At 41.3% G+C, this 20653-nt stretch overlaps 1 protein-coding gene across 1 annotated transcript in view; it reads right to left on the bottom strand.

The window, feature by feature from the left end:
• Positions 1–7391: 7391 nt before the first annotated feature.
• The window catches only part of PDXK (pyridoxal kinase), a 39737-nt gene continuing 26475 nt past the window's right edge, over positions 7392–20653 (bottom strand). The window contains exons 4-11 of the mRNA XM_056505308.1: positions 19177–19260; positions 16819–16865; positions 15855–15940; positions 14999–15044; positions 12479–12590; positions 11408–11544; positions 10784–10850; positions 7392–10048 (exon numbers count right to left, since the gene is read on the bottom strand). Of these exons, the coding sequence (XP_056361283.1) occupies positions 9936–10048; positions 10784–10850; positions 11408–11544; positions 12479–12590; positions 14999–15044; positions 15855–15940; positions 16819–16865; positions 19177–19260 (692 nt within the window). The 3' untranslated portion in view covers positions 7392–9935. The remainder of the gene's footprint in view (positions 10049–10783; positions 10851–11407; positions 11545–12478; positions 12591–14998; positions 15045–15854; positions 15941–16818; positions 16866–19176; positions 19261–20653) is intronic.

Genomic DNA, 20653 nt, shown 5'->3' on the forward strand with positions numbered 1-20653 from the left:
CATTGGGCAGCTCCCAGAGCTCTGCCACCAGGTTTTGGTGAGATTTGGAATGCATCCCACCTTGGGAGTGCTGGGATGGAGGATCCAGGCTCAGGAGGGAGAGGTTGGATTGTGCAGCCCTTGCAATTAGTGATGCTGTGGTTCAGAGCCTTGGAGTGAGGACTGGGGGGATGGAAAAGACAGGAAATTTTGTCACTGATGGCCCAGCATCAATGAGTTATTCTGTAGGCACTCAGGAGAAATTTCTGGACCTTCATCCCTGTGGAAGATTTCAACTCCCCAGACACCAGCTGGGAATTTCATTCTGCTAAGATGAGCAGATCTTGGAAATTCCTGACTTCTGTAGGAGATAACTTCTTATCACAGACACTCAATGAGACAACTCACAAAGATTCCCTCCTAGACTTGTTTTTTGTGGAAAGCAGAGGACTTTTGTGGGACGTGATGACCTGTGGCTGCCTTGGCCACAGCAATCATGAAATGGCAGAGGATAAAATTTTCACTGTAATGAGAAAAATATTCAGTGAAATGAGAAAAAAAAGGACAGCAGAGTTGCTACCCTGGACTGCAGGAGAGCAAATTTTAGGCTATGCAGGGTGGTGTTTTAATGGAGTACACTCAGAATCTGCTTCTGAGGGTTTAGGGAGCCCACAGGTGCAGGTCAGACTTTAGGAACCACCTTTAAGAACCACTGGAGCAAACGATTCCAGTGGTTTGAGTCAAGCACATGGGGCAGGCCAGCTTGGCTGAACAGGGAACTCCTCATGGAGCTCAACAGGAAAAAGAAATTATGTCATCTCTGGAAGCAAGGTCAGGCTTCACAGGAAGAGCACAGAGTTGTGGCTCACATGAAGGGAGAAGACACAAAAAGCCAAAGCTCCATTAGAGTTGAAAGAGAAACATCACCAAGGGAAAAAACCAGAGACTCGTGTTTAGGAAAGGAAATGTATTTTATTGAAAAAAAAAAAATTACATTTCACTTATACACCATGAAAATACTGAGTTGTGTCTTATTTTCATAAGAAGAGGTCAAGACTTGCACAAGAAAACCACATTCTTTATTACAGCATTACTCCACGAGATGAGGCTCTGGTGGCATCTGCACTGGGCGTTTTCACTAAACAGTAGAGCAGGGCTAAATGTGCTTTGGGCAAAAACCCTAAATATTGGCCTCTTCCAGGTGCTACTGCCTGTTGAAGACATGGCACTATTTGGTCAATAGTGAATTATTTCTGAATTAGAGACAAATCTCATAGTTTCTTTACTCAAATAGGTCCTAGGCAAATTCATAGCTTTCCCTCCCCTCCATTTTTACAATCTTGATTTGTTTTTCACATTCAGCCAGATAAAGGCATGTTAATGCAGTGTATGGGCTGCCAGTCTCCCATCTCCCAGAAAGAAAACAACACTGTAAGGGGATGCATTGCACTGCCAAACACTGACAGCAAATGGCAGGATCATGGGATGGTGCTGAATTCTCCAGGGTTTCCTCCCATCACTGCAGCTCCAGCAACAAGCCCGAGTTTCCTCCCTACCAAGGCATGTACTCACATCCAGACATGCCAGGCAGGGGTGCCTGCAGGTGGCATCCCAAAGCCATCTGTCACAGCTGTGTCCCAAGGACTGTGCTCCAAGCCAGCTGTGACAGGCTCTGTCACACCTCTGAAACCCCTGGAGACCTCTGGTGTGCAAAGCCTTATCAATCTGTGATGAAAATTATACTAATGCCACCTGAATTCCCAGGTAACTGCCCTTATTTATTTACTGATTCACTGATGTCATTTTTTCCTTGCTTAAAGGGAGCAGGAAGGAAAAGAGCCAGAGACTCTGACACCATTCAAGTGCTGTGAAAACAAACTTGACATTTTCTCCACCTAGGCCTCCCTATTATATTCCCTCTTTATAGCACTGATTTATTCAATGCTATTTTCTGCTCTGCTAGGCACAAGCATCACACAGATCATTAAGAACAGCCACACCAAATCTTTTAGTACTATAATATTTTTGTGACATGGGATAGGATGGATTGAGAACACCAACCTGTGATTACTGAATCTCCAGCTTTTCTTTCAAGTACTTTGCTCACAAATATTTCTCTTCTTTACCATTAACAGTGCAGCTCTGCAATCAGGTCCTGCTCACCCAGCAGCTCACTGCCAGGAGAGAGGCAACTCCACTTTTCCTCATTTTGAGCAGCTGCATTGTCCCAGTCCCTCTCTAGCAGCAGCACAGGCACTTATCTGTTCCCAGGATGAGGAGTTTAGAGAACTAAACATTAAAACTTCAGGGGTTTTGACTGGATGAATTCCCCATTGATTTTAGCTCCTTTGTGTCCCTTGTTATGGGGACAGCAAATCAGGGACAGCAGAGATGATGGGAGAGGAAGATGAGGGCACAGTTTTATGGTGTAGCTGAGATGGACAAGTTAGATCTACCACAGCAGCTGATAATTATCTTCCTTTCTTTTCAAAAGCACAAAAGCCAAACCTGAACTATCTAAATAATGCACTTCCAGAGTCTCTTGGTTCTCCATGGCCTGCAGGAGAAATTTAAGGGAATTACTCTGTGGCCAGGAAAGCAGGGGCTGCACACCAGGAGATTTTGGGTGCACAGAGAGTTGTGCTGACCCACAGCCTTGGTACAGCACTGCCCAGCAACCCCACAGCTCCCCACTGACCTGAGCTCCCACTTGCTCAGAGCCACTCCTCCACATCTGCCCCACAGGAGGATGCAGGCAAAACAGTCCCTGCCACCCCCGTGGGGACACTGCACCCACAGATTCCCAGGGGAGGAAGAGCCAGGCACAACATATCCCCAGCACTGCTGTTCCCTGCCACAGCCTCCCTCCTCAGCAATGCATTATTCATCTCAGTGACATTTCTCCTGCTAACTTAGCAAAGCAGAAATGCTTCTTTTTTAACACATCCAGAAATTGGGAACTCTTGGGAGAAAAACTCGTGATAAATTCTCCTCTACTTTCTGCAGTGGTGATTTATTCACAAGAGTGGCAGGGATGCTGCCATGTTAATTAAAAGGGACATAACAAGTGATGCTCAGTTTTGCCAAATCACCAAGTGCTGTGGTAGGTAATGACATTTATCATAGGACAGTGCTCCAAAAACTCCTTTATGATGCAGACCCTTGTGCTTTTTAGAGAGAGCCTGTCCACCCAACAGAGTTAATCTGGACAATATCTGGACAGTTGTGCTTTAGCCCTGGTCTCCCAGCCATAAGGAACAAAGACTCAGTATGTTTAGCAAGATGAAAAACCCTGCTCTGGTTTTGAACCCTGTGAACAGCTTTGCCTTTTGACTGAATGGGATTTTATCAGTAACTCAGCTCTCCTGAAAGGTATTTATGAACTTGTATTCAGAACCAACAACCAGCTGACAAGCTACAAGGAAAAAATCTTTACTTTCCCCATTTGTCTATTCACTTGTCTGTGCACAGGTTTAGCACAAGCTGTGAATTAGCTTGATCAGGTCCCTACAATGGGAACAAGACATTTTTATTCCATTTCTTGGCTTGTCCATGTACATGTTGTTATTAAGAACTTTTAAGACCTCCCTGTCTTAATTAATTAAATAAACCCATCCCTGATTTTTAACCTAACCTAGATGTATTTGAAACTTCTTTCCAATGCAAAATTTCAGGCTTATGCCACAAAGCTTACCCAATTTTAAAATGGATAAGGTAGCAATATTTAGGGTTTTCTTGTTAAACAATGGTTATCTACCATCCTATTGCCTCTCTCTACAATCAAGCATACAAGCCTTACTGCAGGAAGGATACAACTTGTAATGGCCAACCAGAAAAATACACAAACACTAGAAAGCCTACAGTTTCATCAGAAATTAAATCATTTGCTATTACACAGAACTTCATTGTTTTTCTGGCATAGAAGTTGTTGATTACTACACACACCTCAAGGACAATCATTTAAATTGTGTAAACAGATAACAGGTCCACCTAGTCAGTACAAAGCACCACACAAACTTTTAAGTACATAGAAAGTTTGCTCATAAATATTTCTTTGTTTAACAATTCAGCACTAAAAAAATATTACTTAAAAAGGCATCTTTTATTAAGTTATTCAGTTTGTCCAGGGCTGGTGGAGTTGTACTATCCCTACTATATTACAGCCACCTGACTCTCTTTCCAAACCATTTTACTTCTCTGGAAGAAAAGGCTATGTGTGGCTGGGACCCAAAGCTTCAGCACAATCTATAAAAATATAATTCTTTAAGACCTTCTGCTCACATCCTGAAGGCCTACTCAGCCAGCCCCCCAAATTCTGTTTCCCATCCCTTCCACATTGCAAATAAAGCTTCAACATACACACACACACACACACACACACAGAGTACATAAATTACTCTTCTACACACAAATTATTTTCTAAACAGCAATGCAACCATGAGGGCAATAGGTGTGATTTCAGTGGTAACATATGGCACAGCCTTCTCATATTGCTGGTTTTCTCTCTCTGAATAATGTGCTGCCTTGTTCACTGCTCTGCAGTGGGGGGATTTATTACCATTATTTGCACTGTGGAGGCACTGAGTCAGGAATGCATGCACATCTAGGAGCTTCCCATCTGCCTCGAGTCCCTCTGCTGCCAGAGCAGCAAAACCACCAAACTGGTGGCACTGGGGCTGTCACCTGGCACTGCTTTCCTGGTGAAGCAGATGGGAGTTTTCCTTGGCTGTTGAATGCCACACCACATTCCTCCCTTGTGGGAAATGGTGAGAACCAGCTGGGTCTCTCCTGAAGCAGTGCCCTGACAGCAGCAGCCCTTTGCTCAGGGCACACTCCTCCAGTGGCTCATTGAACCTCAGGAATTTCCCTGAAATCTGCTCCCTCCTGCATGCATGTATAAACTCACTGGCTTACTCATTTACTGACAATAATGCACTTTCAAGAGTTTCATTTATTTGAAAGAGCTATTTTTGGGCTGTGATTGAACTTCTCAAAGCTTAGTTTCCATGGCTGACAAATGTCTTTAATGGACATGCTTTAGAAAGCTACAGAAGTGCTCAGCAGGCTCTCACTTACCAGGAACATGAAGAACATGTGCTTTCAGGAAGAACAGCTCTCTGGGTATCTAATCCTGGGATTCTAAACAGGAGTGGAGTGACTACAGTCAGTAAGCCAGAAAGGCAGCAAAGGGGATTTAAAAGGGATGTGTTTCCCTTTATGAAGAAATATTTTAGTACCAGAGTACTAAATTAGTACTAATATTTAGTACCAGACCAAAATTTGTAACATGTCTCAGCTTTTAAAAGCGTTCTTCAACTGGACAAGAACCTTTACTCAGGAGAGGTGGTTTTCTTCAGTATAAATATAAACCAAACCTCTCCAGGACACAAGTGTAATGACAGCAATTCACTTTCTGCTCTCCTTAACCTGGTTCCCTGCTCTCCTCCTCCTGCAAACCATCACCCTGGCAGGGACACTGCTGAGTGCTGGCAGAAGCTCTTGTTCCCACATGAGGAACATTTGTTTCCCATTCCACAGCCCAGTGTGCTCTACTCTGCACAGTGAAGGTAAAAATGCAGTGGAGTGCAGTTAAATACAACAGAGATCTCAAAATGAGTTACTGTTCTTATTCCAAGCCCCTCTTCTCCCCTTGTTTGCAGGAAAAAAGAGCACAACACAATGAGGTCCTACACATACAAGTAAGAGGAATGCAAAGGAGTGGTGCAGAATGCCAGAAATTTTCTTCCCATGAAAGGTCTTAAAAAATAAAAATTAAGACAACGAGGATGTTACTCACTTCCACATCCATATCTTACAGTAAGATGATTACAGGGCAGAAATGTGCTCTCTTTCATTAACTACTCTATCCTAGGACATAACTAAGGAAACATTTAATTACATCCACTTTATTCAGCAAGACTATCAAACCATTCTTGTGCTGTTTAATTCTGAAATGATTAACATATTTAAAAATAGGTTCTAACAATTTGTGTGTGCACAGTATAATAAACGTAGATGCTTTTATTACAATCTTCCTTGCCACATATTTTAAAATAAAATTAATCAATACAATCACCATAACAGTCTCAGACAACAAATTAACACCATCCAACCAAGACACAGTTAAGATACTCAAAAGGCAGTATGAGTAGCTGGAAGCCTTGGTCCTCTGATTCTTTTGTGGAACACATGAATTATAGATTTCTCCCCACTTGAGATAAAAATCAGCACACAAACATTAACAATTCATACTGCAGGTTTCTGAAGTGTTTCTATTGAGTGTGAATAGCACTGATTTTAGCACAATGTCTTTATGCACATCTCAATTCTCAGCATGTAGAGACCAATCCAGGCCCAGAGCAGATGGTTTGTAAACAACTTTTGGTCTCTCCTGCACAGGTGGCTCCAAAAACAAATGGGTGGACTTGAGCAGTGGCCACAGGTACTGCAAATCATTCCAGGAAAAGGGGATCTGACTCAAATTAATTCCAGAATGGAAAAAGAATGTTTGGGAAGTTGAGTGGACACAAACACAAAGCATTCACCTCTCCCATGCCTCCATCTGCTCAGCAGGAGAAGCCTGGCATGCCTCTGACCTCACACATGTGGCACTGAAGCCACCAGGGGCAAGTCCTGGACTGCTGGGGTGCACCTCTCATGCTCTCAGGATGGCCAGGGAAGATCACCATTATTACACACTCCACTCTCTGGGCTAAAGTGCTTGTTCTCCTGTCATCAATTAGGACCTATACTAGTTTGGATTAACCTTTGATCTTTAAGTAAAGGTTAGTTAAAGTGAATCAGACCATGCTGGTTGGTCTCCTCCAAGCCCCTAAATGAATAGTGGGCACTGTCTGACACTGAAACTTTCCAGCTGCATCAGACAGACAGAGAGCAGGAACTCAGAAAAAGATACAGGTATTATATGCAGGAGGAGAGGATGGAATGAAATATTAGACAGGACTGTGCTGAGTCTTTGAATTTTGTTCTGCATGTGAGCTTTGTGTAACTCTAAACAAATAAAAATGTGTACCTTGACATTCAAAAATACCTGTTAGCCTGCTGTGGCTACAAACCTTAGCTACAGAATATATTTACAGGTGATTTCTGATGTTTGTTCCTGGCAAGAGATGTTAAGCCCAATTCTTCACTGAAGACATAAACCTGACCTAATTTAGATCAGGTCAGTGGGAGTTTAGAACAGGTATCACATGAGCAACCCTCAGGGACTCAAGCAGATGAAGTCAGCAGCTCACTGCTACAGGATCCAGCTACTGTGAGACAGGAACTTTTGCAAATTGAGCACATTAGTATGAATATACTTGCTTTTTTCTTCTTTTTTTTTTTTTTAACATGGGTATGTCACAGATTCTGAGGAAGGTGTGAATTACTGAATGGATCCATTCTTTGAAGAAGTGGGAAAAGATTACACCTGACAGGTATAAACTGCTCCAACAAACATCACTTTGTCTTTTATGGCAAGATCATGGCCCATCATGGTTTACAATTAAAACCTTGTTTGCAAGGTAGCTCCAAGCTTCCCAAATTCCAAGCTTCTTTATTCAGAGAGAACAGCCCTTCCCTTTCTCTCAATCCTCTTGTGAAGTCTGTTTATTCTAATAGCAAAATAAATTGTGTGTCACACTTACTAAAAGAGCACTGACCATTGTCTGCACATGCAGGGAAGCTCAGGATGTTGATCCCTTCTTTCTGAGAGAATGGCAGGGATTATACACTTCCACATGAAATAGTCTAATTTTAAAAGATAAATAAACTCCTGTTTGGAATATGGCATGCAGCACTTGGTTAATCAATGTTAGAAACAGTTAAATCCTTTTTGTGTTACACTGTTGGAACATATCACCAGCTACAGTATTTAAATATCTTTGCTGAAAGCAAATATCTCAAAAGAGGTAAATGTCTTCCTGGCACAGCTGCCCAAAAAACAGCAGCTTACCTAAAAAGGGGTGGGGGGGAATATTAGCATGGGTATTTTCCAGCCCATCTGGAAGTTTGTGTTGCAGGGAGAACAAAATTTAAAAACCCAGCGCTGCAAAGACAGGCAGTTCAATGTGCTCAGAGAATCATGGAATGGCTGAGGCTGGAAGGGACCTCTGCAGATGCTCTGGTCCAACCTCTGAGCAAGCAGGGCCAAGCAGGGCAGGCTGCTCAGGGCCATGGTCAGGCAGCACCTGAGTATCTCCAAGAACAGACACTCCACCACCTCTCTGGGCAACCTGTGCCAGTGTTTGAACACCTTCACAGTGAATTACATTTTTCTAATGCTTAAAAGGATTTTCATGTATTTCAATTTGTGCTACTGTCTATTTATCACTTCCTTGGGCACCACTCAGAAGAGCCTGGTTTCCTCTTCACTGCTTCCCATCAGACACTTGGGCACACTGTCAAGGTAGTTCACATCTTTTTACAGGTTGGGTATCAGCCATGAGCTCATATCTCTGTTACTGACTGCTAACTTTAGCAACTGTTCACAACACCAAAACTATTATTGCTAGAAAGTTATTTCATGACAGTGGTTACTAAAAACTGTGGCAGTAGAGTCACATTTTGTAGATGAATTCCTGCTGATATTTTTTTCCCCTTAAATTCTCAATTAACGTGATTTTTTTTCACTTTTGATGCCAAATGAAGAGAGGAAATCAATCAGAAATGCAATTTCCATCCCCTTATGCAGTCTGAAACAAGTAAAGCTCATCAACTCCATCTGGATTTAATATCACACTAGACTTTATCTTGGGACAAGCAAGAACATGGATCCCATAGATAAATCCTATGGAAGTGTGAATGACCAATACCTGTCAGCAGACCTGCCCTGCTGCTAAAGTATGTGGCTGTGATCCACAGGATTAAAAAATCCCATTCTGAAGCCTTATCAAGCAGAATTGTGATATTGATAATAATTATAATGTATTTCTGTAATCTCTAATTGATGTTGCTTGCAGAGACATTTTGAACAAGTTAATTTTTCTGTTTCACTGCATTTGGTAAAGATGTGTAACTGACCAGATCTTACTAAACCAAAAATACTACTTTTCCTACATTGCTTCATTGCTGAGCTGCCAGCAGAGCTCACTAATGTGAAATGAAGTGCCCATGTAGTTTTTAAGTACATCCACCCACAATGAACAAACCAAGGCAGCCAGCTTCCAGGGTAAGAGCTGCTTTCTCTTTTGCCCTTAGTTAAAAGAAAATCAAACCTGGCCTCAGAGGCCACACTTCTAACCAGTGCTACTGAATAAAGGCATGATCTTGTTCATGAAGATGTTTCTGGAGCAGCTTTTGGAGGAAAATCACGTGGGCACCCATGGACATGAGAAATAAGCAGCTGGAACCAGCGACAACCAAAACTGTGCAGCTGCTCATGGACAAGAAACAGGAGCAGAGATCAGCAACATGAATGACACCTCAAGGTCACTTCAGAGTACTGAACATGCCAAACATCTTCAAAGTACCCCTACACACAACCAGAACTGTGTGTGTAGCTTTAACCCTGCTTAGTTTCATAGCAGCTGAGATACTGAATACCAGAGTAGGTAACCAGGTACCTCCAGGAAAAGGGAGCATGGAGCCAGCTCCATTGGCACTAGATGCCATCTTGAAATACATTTTCCAGTCAGTCAAGCATTCCATTAGCAAATTCACATCTACAGTCTTTGGCAAGGCAGGAACATTGCTCTCTTGCCCTGGGTAATCACATAGACTAAGTGAATCTGACAGACATTGGGATACTTGGGAATATGCTTCAATGCACACTAACTGTTCTGTTTTCAAAACTGAGCAAGGCCAGCACATATGTTTGAGAGTGGATATCTGCCTATGCTGGGCACTATTTCATGAAAGTCAGGTTTCTGTCACAGATCTAAGGCAAATATTACAATTTACAGGAAAGAAATGAGGACATCGATACATTGTGCGTTATTGGAGACGTGGAGCCTTTATAACACGGTGGCTTTCACTATGATCTCTGGGTTTTCTATGTCCTTTTTGCTTTGGACCATTCTCAGTTCCAGCTGGGCTGAGTTTGGTTTGTTTCCTTCTCCAGCTTGCACTAAAAAGATGACATCAGAATGTCATTAAAAACAGCAGTATAAAAAGAAACAAGTTACATTGTTCTGTTACCCCATGATTTCTCTACTTTCCTCCCTTCCCCATTCTCCCTTACTGCTCCCTGCTAAAGGCTTCCAAGGTGGAAAATCCAGGTCAGCACTGTGATTTCTTATCACCTGTGTTCCACATCTCTCTCCAGGAAAGAAACATAGCTCTGCTGTTAATTAGGAAGTCACACAGACATGCTCAGAGACCCCACAGATTTCTTTAAGAACTGAAAGATGGGAACTCCAAGGGGAGAGAAGCTGAAAAAAAAATCACTCCTCACATTGGCCAACACAACAAAGAAACTTATTAGTTGATAAACCCCTCTCAGTGCTAAGCACACACTCAGAGGGTCAGTGGGTGAGCTACACTGAAGCAGGAGCTCTTTGGCACACCAAACCCAGCATCTCCTCAAGTTCTGCTGGATTTGCAGAGCTGAGTCAGGCACAGTCAGCACGACTGGCACCACCACAAGCTAAACAGTGACATCTGCAGTCAGCTCTCACAAAAAATGGGCTTGGAGACACAGCAGGGACATGCAGACCAAACTACCAAGCTCTCATTCTGAAAATTCTCTGCCTGCTTCTGCAATGAGGGGATGCCTTTAGTCAGGAAACCCAGAAAGCTCCTTGAATATTTCTTCTGATGCCAGACCAGACAGAACATGGGAATGAGGTCTGGATGAATTTACCTTTTGCACTCTTAATGGTCCTTTGCAGAACATGCTGCATGGCTGACACAGTCTTTTCACAGGCCACCTGCATCAACACAACATATTAAGGGTTTAGTAAAACTTCATTACCTACTTTAATATTACTTAATATTACTTAATATTATTTAAAAAACACTGCCATTAAGAGGAAAACATGACTGACAAAACAAACATGATGACAACTATGCAATGCAGAGTTTGGGGGAAAAAAATTGACCTAACTCTCCCCAAATGAGTGAAATCATAACTGTATCAAGGACTCTATGTCCTTAAGGAAAAACAACAGAAAAATGGATTTGAGAAATTATTTTCAGTGCTTATTATGAAGTGAGGATAAAAAAATGTAATTATAAACATGCTTGTAGTCTGCCTCCAGAAAAAACAACATCTTATTTGACAAAATTACAAAATCAATTTAACTGAAATAGGACCATTTACTGTCCCTTCTGGCAAAAGGGAAATTCTGTGGATTTTTCTCTGCGAGAAGGAAAAAAAGCCAGAACAGAAGATAACATTTAAATAATGTCACAGATTAGAAGTTTTTAAAAAACTGAAGAGAAACAAGGTCCAAACTTGCAGAGAGATGAGTAACTTCTCTCCCACCTTCAAATTGTTTGGGTGCTTGTGTGTCCATGCCAGAAGCATAGCAGCAAACAAGTCTCCTGTTCCAACAAAGACAGCATCCACTTTAGGAGACTCCACCCGAATTCTTTGTGTTATCCTGGTACCATCTGCTTTAGCTACAACACAGATCCACAGTTAAGTGACAGACCCAGCAGCTCATACAATAGCAATCATTAGAATTTAAAAAGAAATATTTTTAAAAGTCATAAACAGATTTTAATTGCTTTGCTGTTTGGAATGTAAAGGAGTATTGTAAACTTTGTACCAGCTCTTTTAAAAGGCACAGCCTTCCAAAACTTGGCCAGCTTGAGATAGAATTCTATACTGTACATACTTCATTTAAGAGAGAGGAGGGAGCTACCACCTTCATTTTTCATCCCTCATAACTGTGCCCTTCTCAGGTGGAAACATTGTGTGACAGTCTGAACACACAGTGAATCCTGGGGGAGGTACAGAAGGGGATATAGAGAAGAAGCAGAAGGTTATGATCTGTCAAGGGAGGAACAATCTGCTAACAGGACAGTGTGACTTTTCAGAAAAGCATTCAAACATGCCCAGTTCCTTTTTATATCACTACCAGGGGCTGTAAGAGTCCCAACAGACCTCACCCAGGACATCCTCCTCCTCTGCCCAGGAGCTGCATGGAGGCTCAGGCCTGGGCATTAGCATCCCTGCCTGAGACATGGTCCAGATATTTCTGTACGTACTGAATTTTCCACATTAATCTCAGACCTGGCTTGTCTCCCTAACTCTGGACTGTCACTGGGACCTGTCTGTCCTTCTCACCCTGCTCAGGTCCTGTGGGTCTGTGCCCAGAGGGTGGGGACAGAGCCCTGCCTGTGCTGTGATCACACTCAGCTCTTGTCTTCCCTCCTGGAGCAGCCCCAGCCCCTCCACTCTGATACCACTGCAGGACAAGGTGCTCACTTAGCAGTCTGTGCTCCTTCCATGCACTACACATGGGCCTGATGGAACTAATTCTTCAAGGAGTAACTGCAAGCACACACAGCTTAGAAGGGAGCACAGGTAAGGAAGGAGCTCTTGACTTACTTTTTCTGTGGCTTCCCAGAGCAATCAGGTAGTCATTTCCTAGAGGTGCCTGTAGATCTGAGCTTGTGATCACCACAGTCTCTGGTCCCATGGCATGGAGCATATCCATTACCTTCCAGTGTGCAAAAAGGCAGGAATCAGTGACTGCAACATGTGTTGATTAAACTTTCATGCACAGTACTGAGGATTTTTAACAAACACCTTATTTTGACATCTTTTGTAAAGAGAAAAAATCAGTCTCTATTCAAATAATCCACTTGAATTAGGGGTATTACTTTGAAATAGGGCAATCAAAATATCCACATTTAAATGTACACAGTTGTTAAAACATACAAGCATTTCCGTTTGTGTTATCTTTGGATGCTCCTCTGGAAAGAATTCTGTTTCAGCTGTGATCAGAATTTCTCCCTGCATCATGTTTTCAGAACATATTATCAAAAGAATAAGAGAATAAATATACAGGCACATGCACCTGAGCTGGCATCTTGAAGTACTTACTAGAAAGCCAATAACTCTAAGTTAATGAAATCTTATCTAGCTACTACTTTTAGAGTTATCAAAAATTAAAACACCTAAATCAGAGGGACAAGTGTGTCTATCTCAATCTTCTTTTCTCATTCTGTTTCAACCCCCAAACTACAGCTGTAAATTATATACCTTTGCAAACGTTTTTCCACTCTGTGTTCCTCACTTAAATTCATTAATACTCGACTTCTGACATCACAATTGGTTGTTACAGACAGAAGTGATTTTGATTTCACAGAAAAAAGAATTACTTCAATAATGAGTTTAGTATAAAGTATGGATAAAATATTAATTCTCCCAGAAGAGTTTAACTAAAAACCCTCTCAGGCTAGCTATGACTCATGAGCAGCTGAATGATAAGGATTTATTTCTGCAATTTTTAATACTTTATTGCTTTTCTTTCTTGTCTAAGCCTCCAAGTTTCTTCAGCCCTCAGATGTCTTTGCACAGACATCAGCTGGGTTTTGAAGAAGCAGTAAATCCACCAGCATACACTGACACAATCAGTCTGTGCAGTAATACCAAACTAAATTTCATTTCTCAGTCACAATTCACCAGGATCCTAATCTCTACTATTTCTAGTTGTAGGACTTAGTTCTTTCTATGTTAATATTACATAATACTTAATTTTATATTAGAAGACACTACTGTCATCACAGGTCTTGTTAAGGAAAGGAAAGTAAACATGAAATCATGGAAATCAATGCCAGAATTCCTACCACCTTTAAAGGGGACAAATTCCAGCACAAATTATTACTCAGACCCATATCTGACATGCAGCTGGAAAGACATTAAAATATAACATCCTGCAAACAACTTCTTCAAAATGTTTCCAATTCTAAGTATGATTCCATCTCTCTGGGAGAGATTTTTTAAAGCCCATCACAAATCAGAGCTATGGCATGAGTTAGTCAGAAGACTAACTGGCAAAACTGTTTAGCACATGCAATTCATGTTTGCAGCTGAAATATGAAAATTTAAAAACTAATGGCTGCTCAGCTAATTATGTTCTTCTCAAGACTGGTTCCAGTGGTGAGGATGAGAACAGAAGAACTGAGTTGCAGATCTCAGTCACTGGCATGAAGTACAGCTCATCACCCTCACCAGCACAGTGGGGTCATGTAAAACTGGGGGCAGTGGAAATTCAGAGATGAGATCTCTGTAGCTGCTTCCTGCTGTGAAGTGATGGTGACCAACCCGTGTTGTCTGATGTTGCTACAGCAAAAAAACAACAAACATTTGGGTTGACAGACCCCCAGCTACTCTCCAGGGTGCCACTGCAGCTGCTGCTTGTTCAAAGATTTTGTGTTCTTTTGAAGTTCAAAACCAAACTGGAGGGAATAACATCAGTCCATTATGAAAGCACTTGACTAGCCAACAAAACAAAGAGCTCAGCCCTTCTCAAGATATCAGTAAAACCATATTTCTATTTTGTCCTTCACCACCAAGCCTTGCAGCTTTTTATTTTCTTCATTTTGTGTGAAAGGGCAAATCTTTACACCTTGAAGCAATATATTTGCAGGCCATCTATCAGCTCTATATGGCAGTGACAGCAGCTGTCAATGCTGTGGATTTATCTGGGAGAATGAGGAAAAGCTGTCCTCACACTCAGCATTGCTGGATGTGCACAGCAGAGCCCCAAACAGGCTCCCAATGCCCAGGGTCCCCTGGGGTTTTCACCCCACTCAATAATATCCACAGAGCTGGCAGTGTCTGGGTATTTTCCATGTGTGCTGCCGCCACTCTTTCACTGCAGAAAGCAAGTTCAGAGAGATGTACTCATTACCACAGTAATCCCTTTATCTGCAGCTCTTTGGGGAAATTTCTTCAGAATTCTGACACTAAAACAGGAAATTTTTTGTGCCTGAAGTGTACAAACTTTAATGATAAACACATGGAAAGGACAGAGTGACTCCAAGGCTGAAGGCAAACTGCAGCACTGCAGGCAGGAATGCAGAAAAGAGATGTCACACATCCCACCCTTTGCCTACTTACCTCCAGTGCATCTTTTTCTGTGTAAATCTTCCTCCCTGTGAGCAACCTGAGAATGAAAAAGAAACCTTAAAAAGGCAAGAGTTCTCCAGGCAGTGCCTGTTTGTTTTCCCTTTCAGAGGAGGAAAGCTGGGACTGCAGCAATCAGGCCAAACCCATCTGTAGCTCCACGGTCTGCTGGACCAGACCTCTGTGTTTAAAGCTACGTGCACAGACACACAGTGCTGCTCAAGTGCACTCACACCAGGGCTGCCCTGCCTCCTCCAGAGATCCCTGCATCACAAAAATTCCCTCACAATGTTTTCTCTCCCTCTCCCATGTAGCTGCTCCCTCTCCTCAAGGGGACAGCCTGTGCTGCACCACCACAGATTATCTCCTGACCAAAGGGTCACAGCTCCTCCACAGGCAGGAGACAATTAAATTCTTAGTTCCTGTGAGATGTTGTTATGGTGGTATTTCTGAATCTAATTTTGGGGGTAGAGGGGTTGAACCAAACTATTCCAGTTCTGATATTCTGGCACATAATAAAAATGTTCATAGTAATGGGTAAGGATGGGGAAGGTACATTTAAATCTGTCCTAGAAACAGGCCTCTGGTGATAACAAGAAATAATCATGAAAATGGGACACTGGAGAAAACAAGAAGAATCTTCTCCTCACATAACTCCTGGTTCTTTTATTGGTTTCAACATGCAGCAATTGATGTTATCTGAAAAACACCACTTGAAACTAACAGCTAAAACCCAAAACCCAACACATACATAAGGCACTACAGTGAGACAAATAAAATTAAGGGCTATCAGTCTTCCCTGCTTTTTTCCACAAGTTTTGTTTGGCTAGAAAATGAAATAAGCACTTACTCAGCTTCAAACTGGTTAGGAGTGATGATATCTGCAACAGGTACAACTTTGTCCCTGTAGACTGGCAGGAGATCCTTGGGCACATACTGGGGAGAAAAAACAGTGTCAGAAGTTGTCAGCAGTGTCTGAAATGTGGGACTGCAACTCTCCTTCCCTCAACCACCACTCCTGCTGCCACTGAGTGACCTGACACTCCAAGCTCTGCAACTGCAGTGGCAGAGCATCCTCCAGCTGGGGACACTGTCACCAACAGCCCTTTCTTCCCTGGAGGTGATGGGAAGCACCATTTTTAAGTAGATGCACCTAAACTGGCAGCATTAAACAGAAATGATGCCTGGCTGAAGAACTTTCAAGTTGTCTCTCACCAAGGTGATATAACAGCAGGGGAAATAGTGTCCCAGCTCACTTATGTCCTAATCTCCAAACCAAACTATTCTGTTCAAAATTCTTTGATCAAAAATGAATGGTTTTTTGTCATTGTGCAGCCTGGCACTGGCACATGGGACCTTTCTGTCACTGATCAGAGCCCAGTGCCCAACAGCTGTCAGATCCCATATGAAATAACTCATCTTCATTTAGGTTCCAGGGCTGTATCAATTCCCAGGATGATTCACAATGGTGGCAGCCAGGCTACCAGTCACAGCACAGCTCTCGACAGATGATGAGAGAACTCCAGAGAGACAAGGATGAGGAGCAGGGGGATATTTCCCTGTGGGTCTGTACACCCTCTGTTGTATCAGGAGAGAGCCAGAAATAATCCCAGGGCTGGGCAGCTGTCATTCTTTCCAGATACCAATCTCATTCAAAACCAAGACATTTAAGTACAGACTTACTTGATGCTGGATCCAAAGCCACAGTTTGGTAAAACACATTTGTTTAGTTGTTTAAAAAAATAATAAATCTTTATACATATTTTTATAATAAACATTCAGTACACAGAGAATCCAAAGAGAAGAGTACTCACCATAGAGCCTTCTCCATTCCACTTGTCACCCATCACTGGATCACACACTGTAAAAAAATTTAGGTTTAGAAATAGGGTACAGCTATAAAGACCTTGGTGGGAGGGAAAAATTTTAAGTAACATTTACTGGTTATAGAACAGCACTGAGCAACTCAAAGCTTACACACTCTCACAGCTCTTGTAGCACACTGAAATTTGTATCTGGTGGCTGCCAATTTTGAAAGAGTAGATCATGTGTCTTAGAAAGTTGTCTGGAATGGTAGTATGGAGGGGAGAAACATGGGAGAAGCTAACAGCTCTGAAAAGAGTCCTAATTTTACTTTAGCGTAAAAAAATACATGCCAAATGTACACACCAAAATGCTGTGTGTATATTAAATAAAGAAAATATTGTAATGCAACAATAAGAAAATTCATGCCAAAATACTTGGTGAATGACAGGAACACGTGCTTGGCACAAGTTCTGGATCACCAGCAGTATTAACAACACATTCCAAGTGTCCTCAGTGAGGATGGAAACAGCCTAGCATTGCACTTCAAAAAGGAACATTGTTCATTGTATTAAAAGATCTTTAAGCAAGATCAAAAAGAAACACAAAGATATCAAATCAATGTCAGTATTTCAGGAAGTTTCTATGAGTAAAAAGAGGGACATTTGTTTCACATTTTAAAAGTATTTTCTTTACATTACAGTCTATTTATTCAACATAAAAGATCTTACAAGCCCTGCTGTGATCTCACCACCTGACCACTTCCTTCCTGTTCTACACAGTGAGATGTCTTTCTGTTCACATTCCAAAAGAGTCTTCAGCTTTTACACAAGGCTATGAAGAATCTGACAATCCAATAGTGTAAATAAAGGCTAAAAAAACAACAAAACCCAGACAAGATTTCTCTGCTATATTTGCTAATTAAGACCTATGTTTTGCTAATTTTAAGTCAGGTATCACTGCTCAGTACAACACCCTGCAAATCCTGCCAAGCATTCTAGATGTTTCCTGGTCACACTTTACTGACTCTGAAGATGTCAGCTCAAACCATCATTCCCAGCTTTTTATCCCACTAAATCCTCACTGACTTTGCCCTGTCACTCTGAAAGCTTTGCTCAATTCAAGCCTACACTGTTTATGCTCAAAATTCCTGAAATACTTAGGAGAAGAAGGAAGGGAAGAGAAGAAATCTTTTCTCACAGGTTAAAGCCAGTGACAACAGCTGCTGGAGACTCTTGTTCCCTGGACAGTCCAAGGAAACATTAGAAAGCACTAGAGCTAAAAAAGCCCTGGAGTTCAACGTAAATCATGAAATTTATGAGGCAAAGTAGATGTCTACGTTACAATGTAAAGATGTGCCCAGAAGTCTGTATTCTATCACCATCTGCTGAAACCAGGTGGGGCAGTGATCCTTGTCTCTGTGGGAGATATCCTCTGCTAATGGGCCATCTGTTAAAAACCAGGTGGGGCAATGTTCTTTATCTTTCCCATCCTCCCTCCAGGAGATATCTCCTGTTAATGGCCATTGAGTCCCAGTGCATGACTGATAAAATTACATCATCCCACTGGGAGATGCTCCAGCCAGGTGGAGAAGCCAAACATTTCCTACCTAGATAAAAACTGGGATTTGGAACACCAAAGCAGCCTTTTCCACTGGATTCCAGAGGAAAACCAGACCTTTCCACATCATCCCTGGACCTTCAGAGGAAACTGCACCTTCTCCAGGAGCACTGCTCCAGCTGAACCACATCTGTCACTGCAGGAGGATGCAGCCACCATTGAATGGGACTGTGCCAACACCCTGACTGACTGACGGGTGTCAGCTTGGATTCTGACTCTGGCAGTGGTTTTTCTTTAGTACGATTGCATGTATTTTATTTTTATGTATTTTTTTCCTATTATATTGTATTTCTGACTTGGAGTCTCTCACTGGTTTTGCTTTCAAACCACTACAGTAGGACATTTCTGGGATGTTACATGGAACCATGGCAACATGGGAGAGCCTGTCCTGCTTTGGCTGACTTGGAAATCAAGGAGTGGCTTCACCTGTCAGCACATACAGCTTCTGGACTAGCAGCAGCAGTTGACTGGGATTTTTATATTTTCCTGGATACAGATAACCAGTCCTCAAGGCACACTATCCTTTGGATTGGCATAATGCAAGAAATATACCAAAAGGCAGCAAATAGAGATAAAAACCCAACTCCCTCAACACCTAAAGCTGAAATTAAACATCAGTAGAGATCCAGCTGGCTCCAGAACAGACCAGAAATGTTGTGTAACATCAGAACAGTGTTTCCATCCTAAAATGTGAAAATGATGAGAATACTCAAAGAGGAAGCAGAAAGGATTATAATGCACTTCCTTACCATACACAAGGTTAGAATTCTGTTGCTTCAACTCCTGGACAATATCCACCACCATTGCAAGAAATGATGTGTCTCTTGTATAGCCTTTCAGAAAAAATAAAAATAAAAAGACATCTTTGAAATCCAATTTCATGAACACTTTTGCTGCTTTTAGTTTTGGATAGGAATGCTGCATACTTCTCATTCTTTGGATAAATGTATTTTTAGAACAAAGCCATTTCAGTAGCTGTCTCAGGAATAATAGCCTGGAATACCAATTCATACAGTGCTTGCACAACTACAAATATAACCTTAAAAATCCATTTACTAAGAATGTTGTATATGAAAGGCTTCAAATAACTTCAAAATGCTTGAACATATATAAACAAAGGTCAGGCTAGAAGGAAAAAGCATTCCTTTTAATAAAAACAGTATTTTGATCAGTATTATTTTTCATGCAGTAAACAGGATTTTTTAAAAATTCCATATACTTTTCTGATACTCTGTCTTGAAGCAATTTTTTTTATTAATAGTGTTCATGCTGATAGAGTCCAACACATTATTGCAATAGAGATTTAATCTTGATAATTTCAGAGCAATTTCCAAAATACCAATAAAGTTCCTATTTTTCAGGCTTAGCAGTGAAATAAGCACAACACTCTTATTTAATCATTAGTTTCTAAATTTTATAGATGTTCCTTAATTTATATATTATTGTATTAACTTTAGTTCCAATATTTATGAATTATCAATTTCATTTTAATTTATTGTAGTTCATTTCTTGGGAATGGTTTAGTGCAGGGCCAGCCCAATATTTGTGGGTCCCTTCCAACTCAATATATTTTGTGATCTGTGATTTAATACCATTATTTTTAGCAAGGTAGCATTTTTCAATGTCCTTGGAAATGTCCACTATAATAAAATATTTTAAAGTACATTTAAAAAGTAGATTTTGGAGATTTTTTTAAACTTGAGAAATTGATAAGTCCTTGGGTGCTGCAGAGAAATTGAGAAGATTTTTTGCCAAAATGCTGAATTTTATCCATGAAATGCTGATAATCAGTCAAAAGAGTCAAGCAAAGATTTTTTTAAAATTACCTGTGATGGCAGACTGGTTGGAAAATAACATTGAGTTTGATCAGTATCATTGATAGAAGTCCTTAAAACAGTTAAACTCAACAGCAATTTCTCTCTTACCTTGAGTGTCTTACTGTAAATGAAACAGAGACAAGCTCTAAAAATAACTAACAGTCACAAAAAGTCCATGGAGAGTTACTTTGTATAGCTGGCCTGGAGATAATAATTTTAATCTCAGTTGAGATATCTGCAGTCATCAGAAAATTAACAGTCAAATCCCACCTGCTGATAAATTGCTTTTCAGTGTTTAAATAATCATATCCAGGTTGTTAGAGGTACAAAGTAGTTGTGCACTATAGTGATGTGTCTGTTTGAAGTAAAAAATCTGGCTTTTGGCCTTGAATGAAAAAAAAAAAGGATT

The sequence above is a fragment of the Oenanthe melanoleuca genome, chromosome 1 (assembly GCF_029582105.1).
Source record: "Oenanthe melanoleuca isolate GR-GAL-2019-014 chromosome 1, OMel1.0, whole genome shotgun sequence".
Taxonomy (NCBI): domain Eukaryota; kingdom Metazoa; phylum Chordata; class Aves; order Passeriformes; family Muscicapidae; genus Oenanthe; species Oenanthe melanoleuca.